This window comes from Austrofundulus limnaeus, unplaced genomic scaffold, assembly GCF_001266775.1.
Source record: "Austrofundulus limnaeus strain Quisiro unplaced genomic scaffold, Austrofundulus_limnaeus-1.0 Scaffold429, whole genome shotgun sequence".
Taxonomy (NCBI): Eukaryota; Metazoa; Chordata; class Actinopteri; order Cyprinodontiformes; family Rivulidae; genus Austrofundulus; species Austrofundulus limnaeus.
In genome coordinates this window covers 152184-170926 of record NW_013952831.1, presented here as the reverse complement: position 1 = coordinate 170926, position 18743 = coordinate 152184, and the positions used below count along the sequence as shown (strand labels likewise).

General features: G+C 43.1%; 1 protein-coding gene across 1 annotated transcript in view; it reads left to right on the top strand.

The window, feature by feature from the left end:
- Positions 1 to 10269: 10269 nt before the first annotated feature.
- npy2rl (neuropeptide Y receptor Y2, like) overlaps positions 10270 to 18743 on the top strand; it is a gene marked incomplete in the record, with an annotated part of 27289 nt that continues 18815 nt past the window's right edge. The window contains 3 exon segments of the mRNA XM_014024595.1: positions 10270 to 10364; positions 16469 to 16717; positions 16791 to 16923. Coding sequence (XP_013880049.1) covers positions 16526 to 16717; positions 16791 to 16923 — 325 coding nt within the window.

Genomic DNA, 18743 nt, shown 5'->3' with positions numbered 1-18743 from the left:
GTCTCATATTAACCAGATAGTGGTTTTATGCCTCATTCTAACCAGCTGGCATTCTGAAGCCATTCTAGGGGACTGATAACACCTAATAACATCCATTTCATGGATGGTAACATCCGAAGCGCGTTTCCGGTTCATACATAAGGTCTTGTAGAGTCCAAAACCAGTGTTCTGATTCTGAATTACCTGAAACCCAATACAATAATTTTTTTGAGTGGCCCGTCATGTTGACCAGGACCTTCACAACATTTGTGGGCACCCCTGTACCCATTGGTGCAAACATCAGGTCACTGTGCCGTCTAAATGCCCCACATACCAGCAACTAGACAATACCAGCACCCACAATGCGACCTGTACCAAACTTCTGGGTGTTTCACTTTTTAGTGTCACGTTATCGTTAYGACCTTGAAAACGGGAAGAATTTCATCTCATCTTGGCACCTTTCAGACATAGTTTGCTATTCTAAGATTAACGACCGTGTCAAACTTMAGAGAAATGTCAGAGACTGGATTTCTGTGAACCACCTGACATTTTCTGAGCTGAGTCATCCATGGAGCAGACTTTGTTGGTAGACGTGGCATTTAATGGGTTTTACTACGACCAGAGGAGAAAAGGAGGAATAAACACTGGAGAAGGTGAGCAGGTGGAGGGATAAAGGAAGAAGTCTTAAATCTGCAGTTGCTCGTCAACGCCTCACCTGGAGGCCACCTGGCTGACAGTTTGTGTTGCTGAGACGTTTCAAAGCTGGGAAGGACTGAAGTGAAATTAATGAAGGTTGGAGCGAAGGAGAGAGAAAGAGAGGGGTGAGTCAGGCAGAGCGGCATAAATGTCAACGCTACCCGCCAGCAGAAGAGCTCCGGCCTCTGCTGAGGCAGCGAGGAAAGACGAATTGGATCGATGTCGGAGGAAGCCCTTCCACTTCTACGAGCACAGCGGTGCGCTGGGCTTTTAGATTTCCTTCAAAGATCAGATTAAAGGCAACACCAGCAAATATACACCAGAGCCCAACTGAGTCCAATAAAGCCTCCAATCAAAGAGAAGAGGATAAATGTGTGSTAGACCAATGGAAGGGTTCGGATCAGGACCTCTCTGTGGGTCCAGACACAAAGCAGGTGGTCCTAGAGCTAAGCAGAACTGTTTTAATAGGAAACCATAACTGTTATAAAAGCTAAAATACAGGATAAAACTAATGACTCTCAGCTACTACCACTTGGAGAAGAGACGAAATGTTTCATTAGAGAAGAACCTGTCCAGAAGACCTATACAATTTTTTTCTTTTTAGTACGACATAACTTTCTGAATGTGTTCAGGCTATTTAAACAGCTGAGTCGGTATTCTCAAAATTCACATCATACCAAAAAAAAAATACGTTTTTTGGTACGAACCGGTATACCGCCCAGCCCTACCACTTCCATGACATAAATAATAATATGAATACACATTTTTTCATGTTTTAAATGAACTGATGCACTGAATGTTATCTATTGTAAACAATTTTAGGATTCCAGACATGATGAAATAATCTAAAGACTTCAGCTAGAAGCTCATGCCTGCACTGGATGGGATTATGAGAAAAGAAGTCCAACCCCTCCCTCCTGACTGTCACTGTACAATTCACAYCCCGGTCTGAACATCAGCCCATTAAAGCCACAGATGAGTCTGAGTCTGAACAGCTTGTTCTGTGTGTCTGGTGTGCAGCAGCACAGAAKGATGGGGAACAGTATATCTGTGGGGTTATTTGATGACAGTAACTATGATGGTTAAAAAGGTTGAAATGTTCGGCTTCAGTTTTTAGCTGAAAATCCTGGAGGTGTTTCAGTTCAGCAGATATTTTGGAGYACCTCCCTGAAACGTGCCGTTTTTATTTAGTGTTCCTCTCGTACTCAGCTTCTCAGCCTCCCCGTCTCTGATGCATTCTTCGTCTGCCTCCACTTAACTTTGCATCACCATCCTCTGATTTATTCATCGCTCCATTTTCTCACTCTCTTGTAACTTTCAGCACCTCTATTTTTGTCCCAGAAAGAAGCAGGAAGAGGCTGAGATTTCAGGCAGATCCTTAAAATAAGAATTTCCTCTTCGGGCTGTAGGTGATAATTATTCTCATTAACGAGCTAAATAACCACATGCTGTGGCAGATACCAGTTCTGTTCCCCACCTGCTGTGGAGGAGTTATTTTAAAAACTGGCTTAAATTAAGGTTTTTCCATCAAACTTTTTATGTTTACTTTAATTAAATTAGTAAATTTCAGCCGTGGTAAAGCTGACCTTTGAGTGAAATGAAGGACTCAAACAGAGTCAGTTTGCTCTTTARTAATCCTCAGAGTTTTCCATCAAACTCTAACAGGGTAGCCATGTTTGCCTTTCAGAGTAAAATGACAAAAGAAAACGGACATTTTTGACATTTACAGAACTAACTTTAACCCAGTTTTTCAGTCRTGAAAAGACAATGATTAGAAAGAAGCAGAAAAGATCAGATACGGAGCGTTTCTGCTGCATCGACTGAACCTCAGGAGAATTCAGAGCACAAACCTAACACTGAGCACCGCCTGAGTACAGTTTTAAATGCTGCACACTGGAGCCAGTCTCTCACACTGTGGCCAAACGGCTCCCGGGTAGCAAACAGTCCAAGTTCTGAGAAGAAAAATGTCTCCCTGCTGGTCGGGGGGGAGGCTGTGCCTCAGAAATCTGAGTTTGGTTGATGAGTGGTGGTGGGGCTGCAGTAATCAGGAGGTTGCTTCGGTACAACTTTCTGTCCATCCCTCACCTGYGGCCATGAGGGATGGATGAAACCCAGAGTCTAAGCAGCTGAAATGAGCTTCCTTCAAACAGTGGCTGCATGCACAGTTTATTATTACGACCCCCGCACACAAAGCTGGGGGTCGTATTGTTTTTCTTAGTTCTTTTTCTTTTAATTTTACTTTTTTTTTTTCAGTGATTTGGTAGGAATGCAGATGTGTCCGACCTAAGCTATTATTTTCAATTTTAGCTAATGTTTTGTTCATGATTTTAGCTGCTGTTTTGCTCCAAATGGTTTTTAGCTAGCATTTTTCTCCTTTTAGCTTCTATTCTGCTTGTTTCTGATTGTAACTATTGTTCTGCAATTTTTAGCACTTAGCTAATATTTCGTTCCTTTCAGATTGAAGCTACCACTTTGTTCCTTATAGTTAGCATTTTGCATTTTTTAGCTTTTTTGTTCTTGTGCTTGTTTTAGCTTTAAGCTATTGTTCTGCTCTTTGTTGGTTATTGTTTTGTTCTTTTTAGCTGTCATTTTGCTCCATTTGGCTTTTCGTTAGCATTTGGCCCATTTTAGCTATTCTGCACATTTCAGCTTTTCATTATTGTTGTGCACAATTTAGCTTTTAGCTAATATTTTGCTCCTTTTAGCTACAAACGATGGCTTGATGCACAAATTATTATTATGACCCTGAATGGCAGAGAGGGACAGATAATGTTTTTAGTTCTTCTTATTTATTAATTTTTTTCTGTGGTTTTTGGTCAACTGCAGCACAGAAACAGCTGCACCGATAAACATGGAATTTAGCAGGAATGTAGATGAGTCTGACCTACACTGTTCCAGCTAACGGTTTTACGATGCTATTCAGTATCTAGTTTTTTTTTCTGAAACTACCTTGGAGCAGCTCATCTGCATGCTTCATTGATGCAAATATCTTATTTTGAGGCTTTTTTCCAGTCAGCACAGACATCACGCTGAKAAAACATGGAAACTCTGTCCTTCTTGCTGCCGTCTTTGGCTTCCTGTCAGACTTCATCATCATCATCATCAGGAGCCCTGTGGTGGTTCTGAGCTTACCGCCACTTTGCAGAAAACTTCAGTTTAAGAAGCAGATCTTAGTTGCCTTTTTAAAGACGGTCTGTTTGACWAAAATCTGCCCCGGGTTCTGTTTTCTGTAGGAACGTTCTGTTTGTCCAACACCAAGCTGACAGAGGAGGTTCTGTTTTGTCAGACAGCGGTTTGTGTCCATCTGTAATCCTCAAACTGACAGTTGTCTTCACGCTGGGAGTCTCCAAGATGCTGAGCTGATGGTTTTCAGTCTGTCGGTCCGGTCCGGTCCAGGTGATTAATGCCTGGACTAAAGGTGARCGCTGCTGAATAGCAGACAGAGAATCAGCTCTATTTGTTTCTATCAATGAAATGTTGGAAAATCTCCTTTCAAATAGATTTTCCTGCAGAAACAAAGTTGTGAGTCACAGAATCTTACAATCAAACRTTGAGGCTAAAAACGGGAGGTATTTACTCACTGGCAGTAAAATGTCACTGGTAATTACTCCACCTGCAGCTGTTTTCTGACATTTGAACAAATTTGGCATTTTCAACCCACAGATCCTGGGAAGGTGTGTAAATGTTGCAGTCTGTTAGTGGAGTTTTTCCTGCGGGTCGTTGAAGCAGCAGAAATTACATTTTCTGTCACCGTGAACCTTCCAGCTGAAATCTGAAGAACTGTCCAAACCTGGTCCTGGTTCTGTTGCCCCGAGAATTAACCTTTTTAAATTGGTCCTCATTCTGGAGAAATGATAAAAATGTCTTTTTTCACCACATTTTCATGTAAAATCTGGCTGTTTTCAGTGATTTAAGTTAGTGAAAGTAAAATTTGATTTAGTCTGTTTTATCGGAGCTTTCTCAGTTTTCTCTCAGATAAGCTGCTCTTTTGTTGTGAATCTAATTTCGGCTGTTCCCCTGCTCTCTGATTAAGTTTTTAGCAGCTCTGCAGCTCATCGCCTCCATCTGAGACTCTTTATTCTTGAAGCAGGTCAGAAAAGATCCACACGGTGGAGACTTTAACATTTAATAAAGAGCTGATGTGGATCAACTGGTAAAACCACCAGAGTCTGACCTGATGCAGAAACAGGCTTTTGTTTCTTGTCACTTTTTACCCTACATACTGTATATACAAGTGTTCAGCTCATTCTTGAAATATGAGTTATCACTGTATTTTTCAAGTATTATACGTTTTAATTTTTTAAAACTTTATTTATAAAGTTTTTTCTCAATGAAAAACATTTAGAGATTTTTATTCTCTTATAAACATTGTTCTGTTAGAAGTTTGTTTGCTTCTGCTTTTTGCTTTGAGCTGTGCCTCGATGTTGGAGTTCACTCCGGTGGATGAGAGGGTTGCCTCTCTGCGACTTCGTGCTGCAGGAGGGAAGGTTCTGACTGTTGTTTGTGCTTTTGCACCAAACATCAGTTCAGATTACTCRACCTTTTTGGAGTCCTTGGATGGTGTCCTGGAAGGGGTGCTGTCTGAAGACTCCCTCATTCTTCTGGGTGACTTCAATGCCCATGTGGGCAATGACGGAGTGATCTGGAAGGGGGTGATTGGGAAGAACGGCCTCCCTGATCTGAACCCGAATGGTGTTCTGTTATTGGACTTCTGTGCTAAGGGTTGTCCATAACGAACACCATGTTTGAGCATAGGGTGGTCCATAAGTGTACTTGGTACCAGGCCACCTTAGGCCAAAGGTCGATGATAGATTTTGTAACCATGTCATTGGACCTGCAGCCCTACGTCTTGGACACTCAGGTGAAGAGAGGGGCAGAGCTGTCAACTGATCACCACCTGGATGTCGGACAGACCTGGTAAACCCAAACTTATAGTGAGGGTGAACTGGGAATGTTTGGCAGAGACCCCGTCCATGTGATCTTCAACTCACACCTCCGGGAGAGTTTTTCACATGTCCCGTGGGAGGTCAGGGACATGGAGTCTGAATGGGCCATGTTCAGGGCATCTATTGCAGATGCAGCTTCCAGGAGCTGTGGCCTGAAGGTCATCGGTGCCTGTCACAGCTACAACCAAAAGACCCGCTTGTGGACCCCAGCAGTGATGGAGGCTGTCAGGCTGAAGAAGTAGGCCTTCCGGACTTGGCTTTCCCAGAGGACTCCTGAAGCAGCTGACAGGTACAGGGTGGCAAAGAGGGTTGCAGCTTCTGTGGTTGCGGATGCAAAAATTTGGGCGTGGGAGAAATTCGGGGAGACCATGGAGAAGGACTTTCAATTGGCCTCAAGGAGGTTCTGATAAACTGTTTGACGACTCAGAAAAGGAAAGCCTTCCCTGTCCCAGGCTCTACCTGTCTTGGATGGGGAACTGCTGACCAGGACTGAGGATATTGTTGGGCGGTGGAAGGGACACTTTGAGGATCTCTTGCATCCACCCTCCATGTCCACCTTTGAGGAGACAGTGTCTGAAGACTCAGGGAAGATGAGTCTRTTACCATGGCAGAGGTCACCGAGGTAGTCAAAAAGCTCCTTGGTGGCAGGGTGCCAGGGGTGGATGAGATTCGCCCAGAGATACTGAAGGCTCTGGATGTTGTGGTGCTGGTTGACATGTCTCTTCAACATCGCATGGAGGACTGGAACAGCTCCTGTCGAGTGGAAGACCGGGGTGGTGGTTCCCATTTTTAAAAAAGGGGACCGGAGAGTGTGTTCTAACTATCGTGGGATCACACTTCTCGCCCTCCGCGGGAAAGTTAATTCAGGGTGTTGGATGGGAGGCTCCGGTCAATTGTCGAACCTCAGAATCAAGAGGAGCAGTGTGACTTTTGTCCTGGGTGTGGAACAGTGAACCAGATCTTTACCCTCGCAGAGTTGCTAAGGGGGTCATGGGAGTTTGCCTCTCCAGTCTGCATGTGTTTTTTGAAAAGGCTTATGACCATGTTCCTTGGGGTATTATGTGGGGGTTGCTGCGAGACTATGGAGTGTCTGGGTCGCTACTAAGAGCGATCCAGTCCCTGTAGAACCAAAGCAGGAGCTGTGTCCTCATTCTTGTCACAAAGTCTAGCTTGTTCTCAGTGCGTGTTGGACTCCGCCAAGGCTGTCCCTTGTCTCCGATCCTGTTTGTAGTGTTTATGGACAGGATCTCAAGGCGTAGTCGGTGGAGAGGGGGATGTCTGGTTTGGGGACCATAGGGTCTCGTCTCTGTCGTACACAGATGATGTGGTTCTTTTGGCGTCTTCAGCTCAAGACCTTCAGCATGCGCTGGGGCGGTTCACAGCCGAGTGTGAAGTGGCTGGGATGAGAGTCAGTTCCTCTAAGTCTGAGGCCATGGTTCTCAACCGTAAAAGGGTGGCATGCCCCCTCCGGGTTGGGGGAGAGTCTCTGCCTCAAGTGGAGGAGTTTAAGTTTCTGGGTGTCTTGTTCATGAGTGATGGTAGGATGGAGCGGGAGATGGATTGATGGATTGAGGCCTCATCCTCAGTAATGAGGGCGTTGCTTTGGTCAGTCGTGGTGAAGAAAGAGCTGAGTCGAAAGGCAAAGCTCTCGATTTACTGGTCTGTCTTTGTTCCAACCCTCACCTGTGGTCATGAGGCGTGGATCATGACTGAAAGAACCAGATCCCGGATACAGGCAGCCGAAGTGAGCTTCCTTTGTAAGGTGGCCAGGCTCAGTCTTAGAGATAGRGTGAGGAGCTCTGTCATCCGGGGGGTGCTCGGAGTAGAGCCGCTGCTCCTCCACATCGAAAGGAGTCAGCTGAGGTGGTTTGGGCATCTGGTTAGGATGCCTCCTGGACGCCTCCCTTTAGAGGTGTTCCAGGCACGTCCCACTGGGAGGAGGCCCCGGGGAAGACCCAGGACTTGCTGGAGGGATTATGTATCCTGTCTGGCCTGGGAATGCCTCGGGGTCCCCCAGGATGAGCTGGAAAGTGTTGCTGGGGAGAGGGAGGTCTGTGTTTCTCTCCTGAACCTGTTGCCTCTGCGACCTGACTACGGATAAGTGTAAGAARATGGAGAGATAAACATTGTTCTGTTAGAAGTTTGTTTGCTTCTGCTTTGTCTCATCCTACTGTTTGATTGTTTAGCTCCTTTTAGCTGTTAGCTAACATTTTAGCTGTTAGCCATCATGTTTTTCCTTAGCCTTCAGTTACTATTCTGCTTGTTTTAGCTTTAAGATAGTGTTCTACTCTTTCTAAGCTAGTGTTTTGTTCTTTTTAGCTGCCATTTTGCTCCATTTGGCCACTATTCTGCTTGTTTCAGATTTTTACTTTTCTTCCGCACATTTTAGCTTTTAGCAAACATTTTGTTCCTTTTAGCATTTTCCTTTTTTTCCTGAGCATTTTGCATTTTTAGCTTTTAGCTACTATACTGCTTATGTCAGCTTTTCTTTAAAATGGCCTGATGTGAGCTGAAGTGGACCCCTGGYCTGTGGTCTCTGGGCTCCTGGTCTKTGGTCTGACAGGATGCAGGTTTTCAGTAAATCCTCTCTGAGCAGCAGCTGATGGTTTTCCTGCTGCTCGTCTGAATCGTCTCAAACAAAAACAAAGGGTCAATCAGTCGTCCTCTCTCTGTCTCCCTCGGAGTCGCTCTCATCCTGATTGGCCCGCTCAGATTCATCGCTATCACGTTCTGCGTCACATTTAACAGAACCTGACCTTCGGAGGTGGTGCCAGGCTGGACTGGGTGTGACTTCCTGTGAGCGACAGATCTGTTGTCGCCTCCGTCTGACTCTTTTCTCCTTGCTCCGGCTCACCGGCAACACATGTGGCTGCCGGCTCCCTGGATGCTCAAGCTTGCTGTTGTTTACATTGTTGTTGGTTGTTGTTGTTTACGCTGTTGTCGTTTATGTTGTCGTCGTCGTCTTTGTTGTTGTTGTGGAGGCAGCACCAACATCACAAGTCTTTGTAGATTTCTCAGGAAGAACAATCTGAGGTTGACGTTTAAATTTAGATCAAGAAGTTTCTGTTTTTATATTTTGCTTCACAGTTGTTCACCTTTTTAATGAACTTCAGGAATTTTCTGAAATCTTTCAATCTTTTTCTTYAAACTACGATTTCAAATCCTGATCTCTGACGAAGTCAAGGTCACAGGTGACCCTTTGTTACAACCTCGTCTCTGATCCAGCTGGACATCCAAGGACATAAAAATGTCAAATCTTTTGTCCCCTWAAKTGWCCCTATCTGTCCGTCCATSAGACAGTCCACAGGAAGTTGTCCCATCTGTCCGTCCATAAAAATAAACTGGTTATTTTTAGTATTTTCAGGTTTTATTGGTGGACCTGTCAGTAAATTTCGGCTTTTTGTGTTTCGGCTGATTGAGTTGATGTGCTGCATCGCCTCACAAATCACTTTATGGCATTTTTAGAGCCACATGAGGCCATTTGCACCATTCAAATGGTTTTTAATTAACTTCTTCCTGATTATTCACAAACCTTTATCAGCATCAGGACACAGGTCCTCAGTGACACATCTGGACCATCGATGCTCACTGGTGTTATTTACACATGTTCAAGACTTCAGACACAACCAGCTGATATTTACCTGTAAAGAGGGGATAAGCAGGCTGTTAATTATCTCATTGATTACCTGTTTGAGTCAGGTGGTTAATTAAAGCTGGGAAGTTGTCTCCAGCAGCCTCATCACACACATGAGGGCTACAGGAACAGGAAGTCACTGTGCCTCAATGGGKTTTACCCAAACAAGCAGCTGCAGCTCATGGAGGAAATGAAAATAATTTAATTWCATCTTTGTTTGTCTTTAGAGTCTCGTTGGGTTGAGTTTTGCAGGATTATTTTTGTGCATTCGAGYCTCGTTGGGTTTGTAACTGAGTGAAATGACCCAGAAGTGTGTAAGTGATGAGTCATGGTAGAAGGGTTGGGTTTTCTTCAATGTTTTATTATGATCCTGTTAGCTGAGGAAACACAGGGGTAGACCTGATGAAGCAACATTCTTACTGAGGTTTACTGAGGAGCACTGGCTCCATGAGGCTCTTTCCACACCTGTTTCTCATTTTATCATCAGTGTTTAAGCTTCTTGTGTTGTGTTTTCTGCCATGTTTGRTCCTGGTTTCTTGATAAATCCCAGTCTTCCTGTTGGATTTTACCATCTGCCCCGTGTTTTTAGTTTGCATTAAGTTGCATTAAAGTCTCCTGTTCGCTTTCTTCTCTGAACTTTTCTGCGTTTTTTGGCTTCTTCATCCTGATTGTCAGAAATCCACCTGAAGATGTGTGTGTAGAAGCTTTGTGCGGCTCACTGTGTGGGAAAACAGCATTGTTACAAGTTACAGATTTCCTGAAAATAGCATCGGTTTGACACAAAGTTTGAGTCTGTGAATAAAAGGCTGCACTTATCGTCACCATTAGCAGCTTCTCTCTCCTCGCCTCTGACGGACTCTGATCCACCTTTCCTGCAGATAAGAGTTAAAGGTCAAGCCGTTTCAGGGATCCTCGTTTCTTACGAGCTCAGGTCAGGTTTGACTTCAGGTCTCAGCAGGAAGTTTGAAGACGACACAAAGCTCCGACTGGTGATGAAGGAGGAGGCGACAGAAACAAACCTCGGCGATGTTTGTTCTCCGACTGAATCACTCGACTCCAGAGGCCAACTCAAAGAAACGAGCTCGGCTTTTTATCCTGCCGAGACCAGAGTGAGTTTCAAGCTGTCTGGTTTTTTTCTGTAGATTGTGTGTATTTTTAGGAGAGACGCTGCCTGGAAGTGAACTGATGATCTGAACGTTTACAGAGAAAAGGAGCAGGTCTGACAGATGTTTGGCTGTAATGATAAAAACGGTTTGAATTTAAACTTACACAAGAGGTTYGACTCTCTCATTTTCACCTTTACCTCTGACTTCAGTGCTGCAGGTGGATCAAAAATACTTTTTTTATTCATCCTGGAGGTAAGTTAAACCTTCAKTTGCATCAAACTCAGTGTGTAGTTCAAAAACTGAAGGTGGGACGAGTCTCTCTCTACTGGGAGTTGGTTCCTCAGTGATGGTGGGATGGACCAGGAGCTGGGTTACAGCTGCAGTAATGAGGGAGTTGGTCCGGTTTGTTTGGTTCAAAACTCTATACTGTCCCATCTGTGGATAACGACTCATGATGAAAGACCACATCAGCATCTGCAGAGAGCTGACAGACATGTTTTATATGTCGAAGAATCGAATTAGAAAAACTTGATAGAAATTACAAAGTTCGAAAAAAAAACTTCTTCAGTTTCGCAAAAATAAAGTTTTTACTCTCACTTGAGGTGGTTGTTGGATTTTCTGAAAAGAGTTGATRCACAGAGATGGAAACATTTGTCGAATAAGTTGTGACGTAGCGAACATTTACCTGCTGTTGGTGTCTTTCTGGGTATTTTCACTACATTTCTTTCTCTACATCTCCAGACAACATGTAACGTCACAAATACCAGTTAAAACAAAACAATTACAACTGACAGCAACGCATTACTGAGATGTGTGGTCCCTGCTAGTTTCCAACCTCTACTTCCTGTTTACTACAGCCATGCGCAACGTCAACATCTGTCAWGATTACGCTGTGTGTAGCCTGGTTGATTCGCTCCAGATCACATGAAGCACTTATGATACGTGTTTTTTCTTTTGTTTGCGACRTTTCAAAAGTTTGCTTAAATTTGCGTTACAGTTGGTTGGAAACATCCTGGTACTTGAGGGCCACTACCCTTCATGTTTTACTTGTTTCCCTGCTCCAACACACCTGATTCAGTGACTGAATTACCTCTTGTAAGCCTGTTAATCATCCATTCTATCAAATCAGGCGTCGGAGCAGAAAAACCTCTAATCATGCAGGATAGTGGTCCTCAGACCTGGACTGGACACCACTAGTCAAAGCTGGAGAAAAAGCTACAGGGTGTTTCCTGGTGTAAAACAGACCTTTCATGAGGTGAGAATCTAAAAGCTGCGTCACGCTCTGTGTGGTGATTTCGTCACCATGGTTGATCCTGTCAGCCAGGAGGGAGCAGAACGGTGACTCAGCGGGMTGCAGAGATGCACATCTGTGGTTTAATCTGGTGTGTCTGTGGAGCGGAGTTTGTGTTGATGTTTGTGCGTCAGGAGAAATCTCCCTCAGGCTGATTCTCTGACCTACATTTAGAGAGCGGGGAAACGGAGCGAGGTGGCGTCTGCATGTGCAGGAGACCGTTAAATCTGTCACACAGCTGGTGTCACATCCTCCCACCTGGTAGCTGCAGCTCAAACTGAGTTAGCACTCAGCTAGAAGKATTAGCATTGTCTGCTAACGTGAAGCTCTGACTCTGAAGGACTGCAGGAATTTACTGCTGAGTTGTTAAAGGCACAGTGAACACAGACAATGCTAAAAATAGTTAAACAAATGCTCAAAGCTAAATTCAGCAAAATAATAAGTAAAATTTAAACCCAGAAAAACATCCATCCATCCATCCATCCATTCATCCATCTATCCATCAATTCAACTATTTATAAACTTATCCTTCCATCTATCCATCCATACATCCATCCATCCATTCATCCATCTATCCATTCATACATCCATACATCCAGGCAACCATTCAACCAACCATCCATCATCCTTACATGCAACCATCCATCTATCCATCCATCCATTCATCCAACCATCCGTCCATCCATACATCTAGGCAACCATTCAACCAACCATCCATCATCCATACATGCAACCATCCAACCATCCCTCTGTCCATCCATCCATTCATCCAACCATCCATCCATTTATAAACTTATCCTTCCATTCATCCATACATCCAGGCAACCATCATCCATCCAACCATGCATCATCCATCCAACCATCCATCCATCCATCCATCCATCTATTTATAAACTTATCCTTCCAACCATCCATCCATCCATTCATCCATCCATCCATACAACCATCCATCCATCCATCCATACATACATACATCCAAGCAACCATTCAACCAACCATCCATCATCCTTACATGCAACCATCCATCTATCCATCCATCCATTCATCCAACCATCCATACATCTAGGCAACCATCCATCCATCTAGGCAACCATCCATCCATCCATACATCCATCCATCCATACATACATACATCTAGGCAACCATTCAACCAACCATCCATCATCCATACATGCAACTGTCCAACCATCCATCTATCCATCCATCCATTCATCCAACCATCCATCCATCCATTTATAAACTTATCCTTCCATTCATCCATACATCCATCCATCCATCCAGGCAACCATCCAACCATCCATCCATCCATCCATCCATCCATCTATTTATAAACTTATCCTTCAAACCATCCATCCATTCATCCATCCATCCATCCATCCATCTATTTATAAACTTATCCTTCAAACCATCCATCCATTCATCCATCCATCCATCCATCTATTTATAAACTTATCCTTCCATTCATCCATCCATCCATCCATCCATCCAGGCAACCATCCAACCATCCATCCATCCATCCATCCATCCATCCATCCATCCATCCATCCATATAACATCCATCCATCCATCCATCCATTTATATATAATTTATTGTTACCTCTGAGTTTTATTTCTGAAATGTGACAAGTTAAACAGACCATTTACTTCCTGTTCATTAGAGAAAAGTCAGAGCTTGATATAATAGAAGCCAATGAGAGTTTTGGTTTGTGAACTCTGGTGCAGTGACAGACACACTGAGTGAAAGAAGACAAAAATACTTCCAATCCGACTGTTTGAAAAGCACTTTTATGCAACACAGCAGACAAAGTGCTGTGTAGAAACAACATTTGATGAAGGTGAAAGATGAAAAAACAAGTTTTAATGTTACTATAGTAAACTACATATAAATAAACTAATATAATAAGCTATAAGAGGAGTATAAAGTTGTTGCCATAAGAAGAATTTGTGACTGTCTAAAATCATTAAATATGTCAAAGCAGCCATTCAGTCATGTTTTAATGTACGACAGTCAGCTAATTGTTCAACAACCAAACTGAAAACTGTTTCAATGAGTCAGTAAAGTTACTTTTTATTTGGTGGATTCACACGACTGAAGCACAGAAATAGTTCTGGCACCATTTGGGCCAAATCTTTACTGGATCTCAGATTCTCACCCTGCCTACAGGCGCTTACTCAGCTAAAGCTCACAGAACGCCTCGTTTGGACTGGATTCTTCCTGGAGATTACCAGCCTGAGGGTGGGAGACCACAGGGAGCTGCCCAGTGTGACCACCATCTGCTGCTCGGCACCATGGGAGCTCAGAGATCCGCGGCGCTGCCCTGCGGCGACATTTCAGCTCAGCTTGGAAACAAAGTTGTCAGAATGCAGAGAAATCTGAGTGCAACCCAAACAGAAGTGTAAAACCACCACAGACAGCAAACTCTGAAATAAAGTGTTTGAGCCGAGGTTCTGTGGGAATGTGAGGAACAAAGAGCCTGTTGTAGATACAGTAGATCTTTAAATACACTCCTTTAGGAGAAACTGTTGAACTCTGCAGGACGGATGAGCTAAAGGCTAGTCTGACTGCAGCTAAAAACAAAGTGTCATTTTAAAACAGGTACAACCATCCACTCATCCAACCATCCACTCATCCAACCATCCACTCATCCAACCATCTACTCATCCAACTATCTATCAAGCCATCCAACCATCCAACCAACAATCCATCCATCCATCCACTCATACAATCATTCATACAACATCCATCCAACCAACCATCCACTCATTCAATCATTCATACAACCATCTATTCATCCAACCATCTACTCATTCATCCACTCATCCAACCATCTACTCATCCATCCATTCATCCAACCATCTATCAAGCCATCCAACCATCCAACCAACAATCCATCCATCCATCCATCCAACCAGCTACTCACTGAACCATTCATCCATCCATCCACCCATCCAACCATCCAACCTACCATCCATCCATCTATTCATTCACCCAACCATCCACTCATCCATCCATCCATCCATCCATTCATCCCATCTATCAAGCCATCCAACCAACCATCCACTCATCCATCCATCCATCAAACTATCCATCCAGCCACCCAACCATCTACTCATCTAACCATCTATACATCCAACCAACCATCCATCCATCCACTCATTGAACCATCCATCCGGCCACCCAACCATCTACTTATCCAACCAACTATACATCCAACCAACCATCCATCCATTCATCCAACCATCTACTCATCCAACCATCCATACATCAAAACATCCATCCATTTATCCACCCACCCACCCATACATACAGTACATACATTTATCCATCCATCCATCTTTATAAGAATCATAAAGTTTATTTTCTTCTATGGTTTTGTTAATGTAAATTAATAACTGAAATCCTGTCTTTATAAAAACAATATTTAAACATTAAAATGTAAAAACTTAGCTCTATAAACTCTGATCGTAGTAAAATCTTCATTCATTTGTTGCCATAAATCTGTGAGAGAATAAATCTGTTAGATCTAGTCCCAAACATCCACTGATCTGTTCTGGAGTCAAACCTGGACAATAAATGATTTTATATGTGAGGATAAATAATCCAGTTTATGGTTTGTTTCTTCACACACACACACACACACACACACACACACAACAGATTACAGCTGTAATCTGTTCAAAGCAGGAAAATCACATCATGTGAAGCTAATTTATTCTAAAACTCCAGCTCAAACAGTTCCTGCTGCTGAGAAAAGACCGAATAAATCTGAAGGGAAACTTCACTAATTTAACAACTTTTCACTTTATTCCAGCTGCTTTAAAGCATCTCAGCTCTTTTCTTTTCTCCAGGCTGAAACAGAATCAGCTCAAACCTTCCTGTGTTCCTGTTAATCTGTTGAACATCTGATAATCTGCAGAGCAGAGAGARGAGGTTAAAAACTGTTTGGGAAGCTGGGATTTTATTAGACTTTTAATTTATTAGTTTTCGTCTCTCATCTGATTTTAAGACACACTAATTTTACTAACGTAAATCTCATTCAGCCCAAATTAACCAACTTTAATCTGATTTATAACAGATTAGACAGAGACAAGCTGGTGGATTTAGTTAGTAGTCCTTTTAGCTGTGTTTTAACTGTGTTTTCTGTTGTTTGGAGTTGACTGTTTCAGCTGTTTGGAGCCTTTCTGTGGTTCTGATCCACTTCTAACCAGAACAGCTCAGTTTCTGCACCGTTTCCCTCTTCAGGGTCAATTTTYTGCAGCTGCTGGTCTCATTCAGAGCGATTACAGCTGGTTTTTCTGAAGCAGCTCTTCAGATCTGAGAGGAGCCATCATGTGTGAGGACTCTTCACACAGTCACTGCTGTCGCTGTAGCATTTAGCAGCTGAGAGCTAACGTGGCTCTTTCTTCTGCTGTCAAGTCTCTTATTGTGAAGCTTTACACTTCTTTTTTCAGTGTGTTTCTGCAGACGTTCTGCTACTTTAGCTGTTCACACGTCAAAACGTTCAGCTCYTTTAGGAGATGGCTTTTTGTAACTTTTATACGTTTTAAAATATTATCTTTTCAGTTTCTTTAAAACAGTTCTCCCTAAAATCTGCTTCAGCTTCTGTTTTTATCTTCTGCTACTTTTAGCTTTATGCTACCCATTTCCTACATTTATCTACTTTTAACTTTAAGCCAGGTTTTTGTTGCTTTCACCTTTTTGGCTAGCTTTTTGYTATATTTAGCKTGTAGCTAATGTTCTTTTAGCTAGCCTTCGGAAACATTTAGCTCGTGTTTGTCTCTTTCGGCTGATGTTTACCTGTTTGCTTGTCAACAGGCTGTGTAAGTGAGCGCCTGTAGAATGGATCAGYTGGCTGGACTCGTGTGATCGGACATGGAGGCCGTCGGCGCCGTCAACGCCACGCAGGAGGAGCTCCACTTCCTGCCCCTGCCCGACAATGACCCCGACAACCTCGGTTACCACGACTACGGCTCCAACATCGGCATCCCTCCTCCGGTTCTGCCCACGGGGTTCGGGGCTGGCGGGGTGTTTCCCGAGGACCCCATCAGGCTGCTCAGCGTCCAGGTACCGGCTGGGCTCTAAAAGCTGTGGGGTTGACGGTTGAAGTCCACTAACGTGTGTCTGGTTCTGTCTGAAGGTGGTCCTGATCCTGGCCTACAGCACCATCATCGTCCTGGGGGTCCTGGGGAACTCTCTTGTCATCTACGTCATCTATCGCTTCAAAACACTCCGGACCGTCACCAACTTCTTCATCGCTAACCTGGCTGTCGGTGAGTGGACCCCGAGGTCTCAGAACCAGAACTTTCTGTGAGGCCCAGAAACACAACAAAACAAAACATTCAGTCTAAACTGAGCAGGATTCAGGGTTTTAAAAAGGTTCATTTAAAGAGTTTGTACAAAGTGTGAATGATGTGGGATTATTAGAGGTGAGCRGATTGAAACAATGTAAAGAAAWTAACACAGATCATGACATCAGYATCGATATCAGTGATACTGGCCCTGTATTTACTTGGTATCGGATGGATACCAACATTCCCAGTATCGCCCACCTCTAATGATTATTGGAGGTAATCCAGACTGGCAGGTGGAGATTACCTAACCCCAACCCTAACCCCCCCTAACTGGTGAACCAATCAGAGCTGGCCTGACATTACAGGGTTCATGTAAACCTTTCCTCAGTTTCAGTGAAAAAGGTTTTAATTACAATAAATTCCTGTTGTTTTCAGGATGTGTTGAGCTCAGATTAACGTTCAGCTCTCACTGTGGGACAGAAGGACCCAGTTTTCATTAAAACACAGTGAAAAGATTTAGTTTGAAAGGAAATGATGTAAGTTTGTGTCACAGACTCTGAGATGATGAAACATCAGCCGTTTGTTTATCGGCTCTGTTTTCACTTTCTGTCTTTGCCTGAAATTAAAGAAAAAATTATCCGTTTTGAACGTCGTGAGCTGAATGAAAGGTTTGATAAATCCTCCTGGCAGAGATGAGTCAAACCACATCAGCTGCTTTTTATGCAAATCTTCACYAGAGTCTGGATTTGTTGCACACAAACCAGCAGAGAAATCCAATTTAGCTTTCTGCAATGTGACACTGAGGCAGTTTTACTACGAGAAACCAGAGTTGTGTTATCCTGATGAAACTGTCAGGACAGATAAACTGATTCAGAAAGGCTTTAAGTTCAGACTTTAAACAGATCTGAATATTTATCTGACTCTAACATGATTTAAATCCAACATGAAGTGAACAGAAACACCTGACAGACTCCATCAGGTTTTTATTTAGTAAAGAAAACCAGCAGCATGGACCTCAGAACTTGGACCAGACTGGGTCCAACAGAATCCTGGATCAGGACTGAACTCAGTTTAATAAATCATGACTCAGCAGATTCTGTTGTTTTTGTTCACTTCAGGTTAAATTAGAATCATTTTAGAATTTATTTATTTATTCTCTGTCCTGATAAATAAAAGCTTCAAACTAAAGGAGCTGGACTTTATTTCCCATGACTGAATATTTTCACACAAACCCAACTTTTCTGTTTTTATTGGATTAAAATAACTATGATAGCTTTTATTTATGAGCCAAAGTCATTGTTGATGCGAGGAGAGCGAAGATGAAGGCAGACGAAGATTAAAGGAGACTTTCTGCTCTTTAAAATGATAATCTGATACATTTTAATAAACAAATTCACAAGTTTCTGTGTTTTATCATAAATTATCATTTTACTGCTCACAAAAGACTCCTCAGCTTCAAACAGGAGTTTTGTCTTTTGTCCAAGTGTTTTTACTTGATTCATTTTGTGTAAAGAGTTGTCAAACAGCTGATTGTTGGTTCAGGAGAAAGAGCAGCCGACTCCTGAAGACAAAACCTGACAATTACAGTCGAAACACTTTGGAAATTGGTTCTAATCGAACCAAATGATGTGTCGGGCTTTGAACTTCAAAGTTTCATCCTAATAACGTCACATTCACATCACGCTTTGATTTCTTCTCGTTTCGATTACTGCAACAGTCTTGTCACATGTCTAAACAAATCCTGGTTGACTGGGCTTCAGTCTGTGCAGAACGCTGCAGCGAGCTTAGAGAGCCCACAT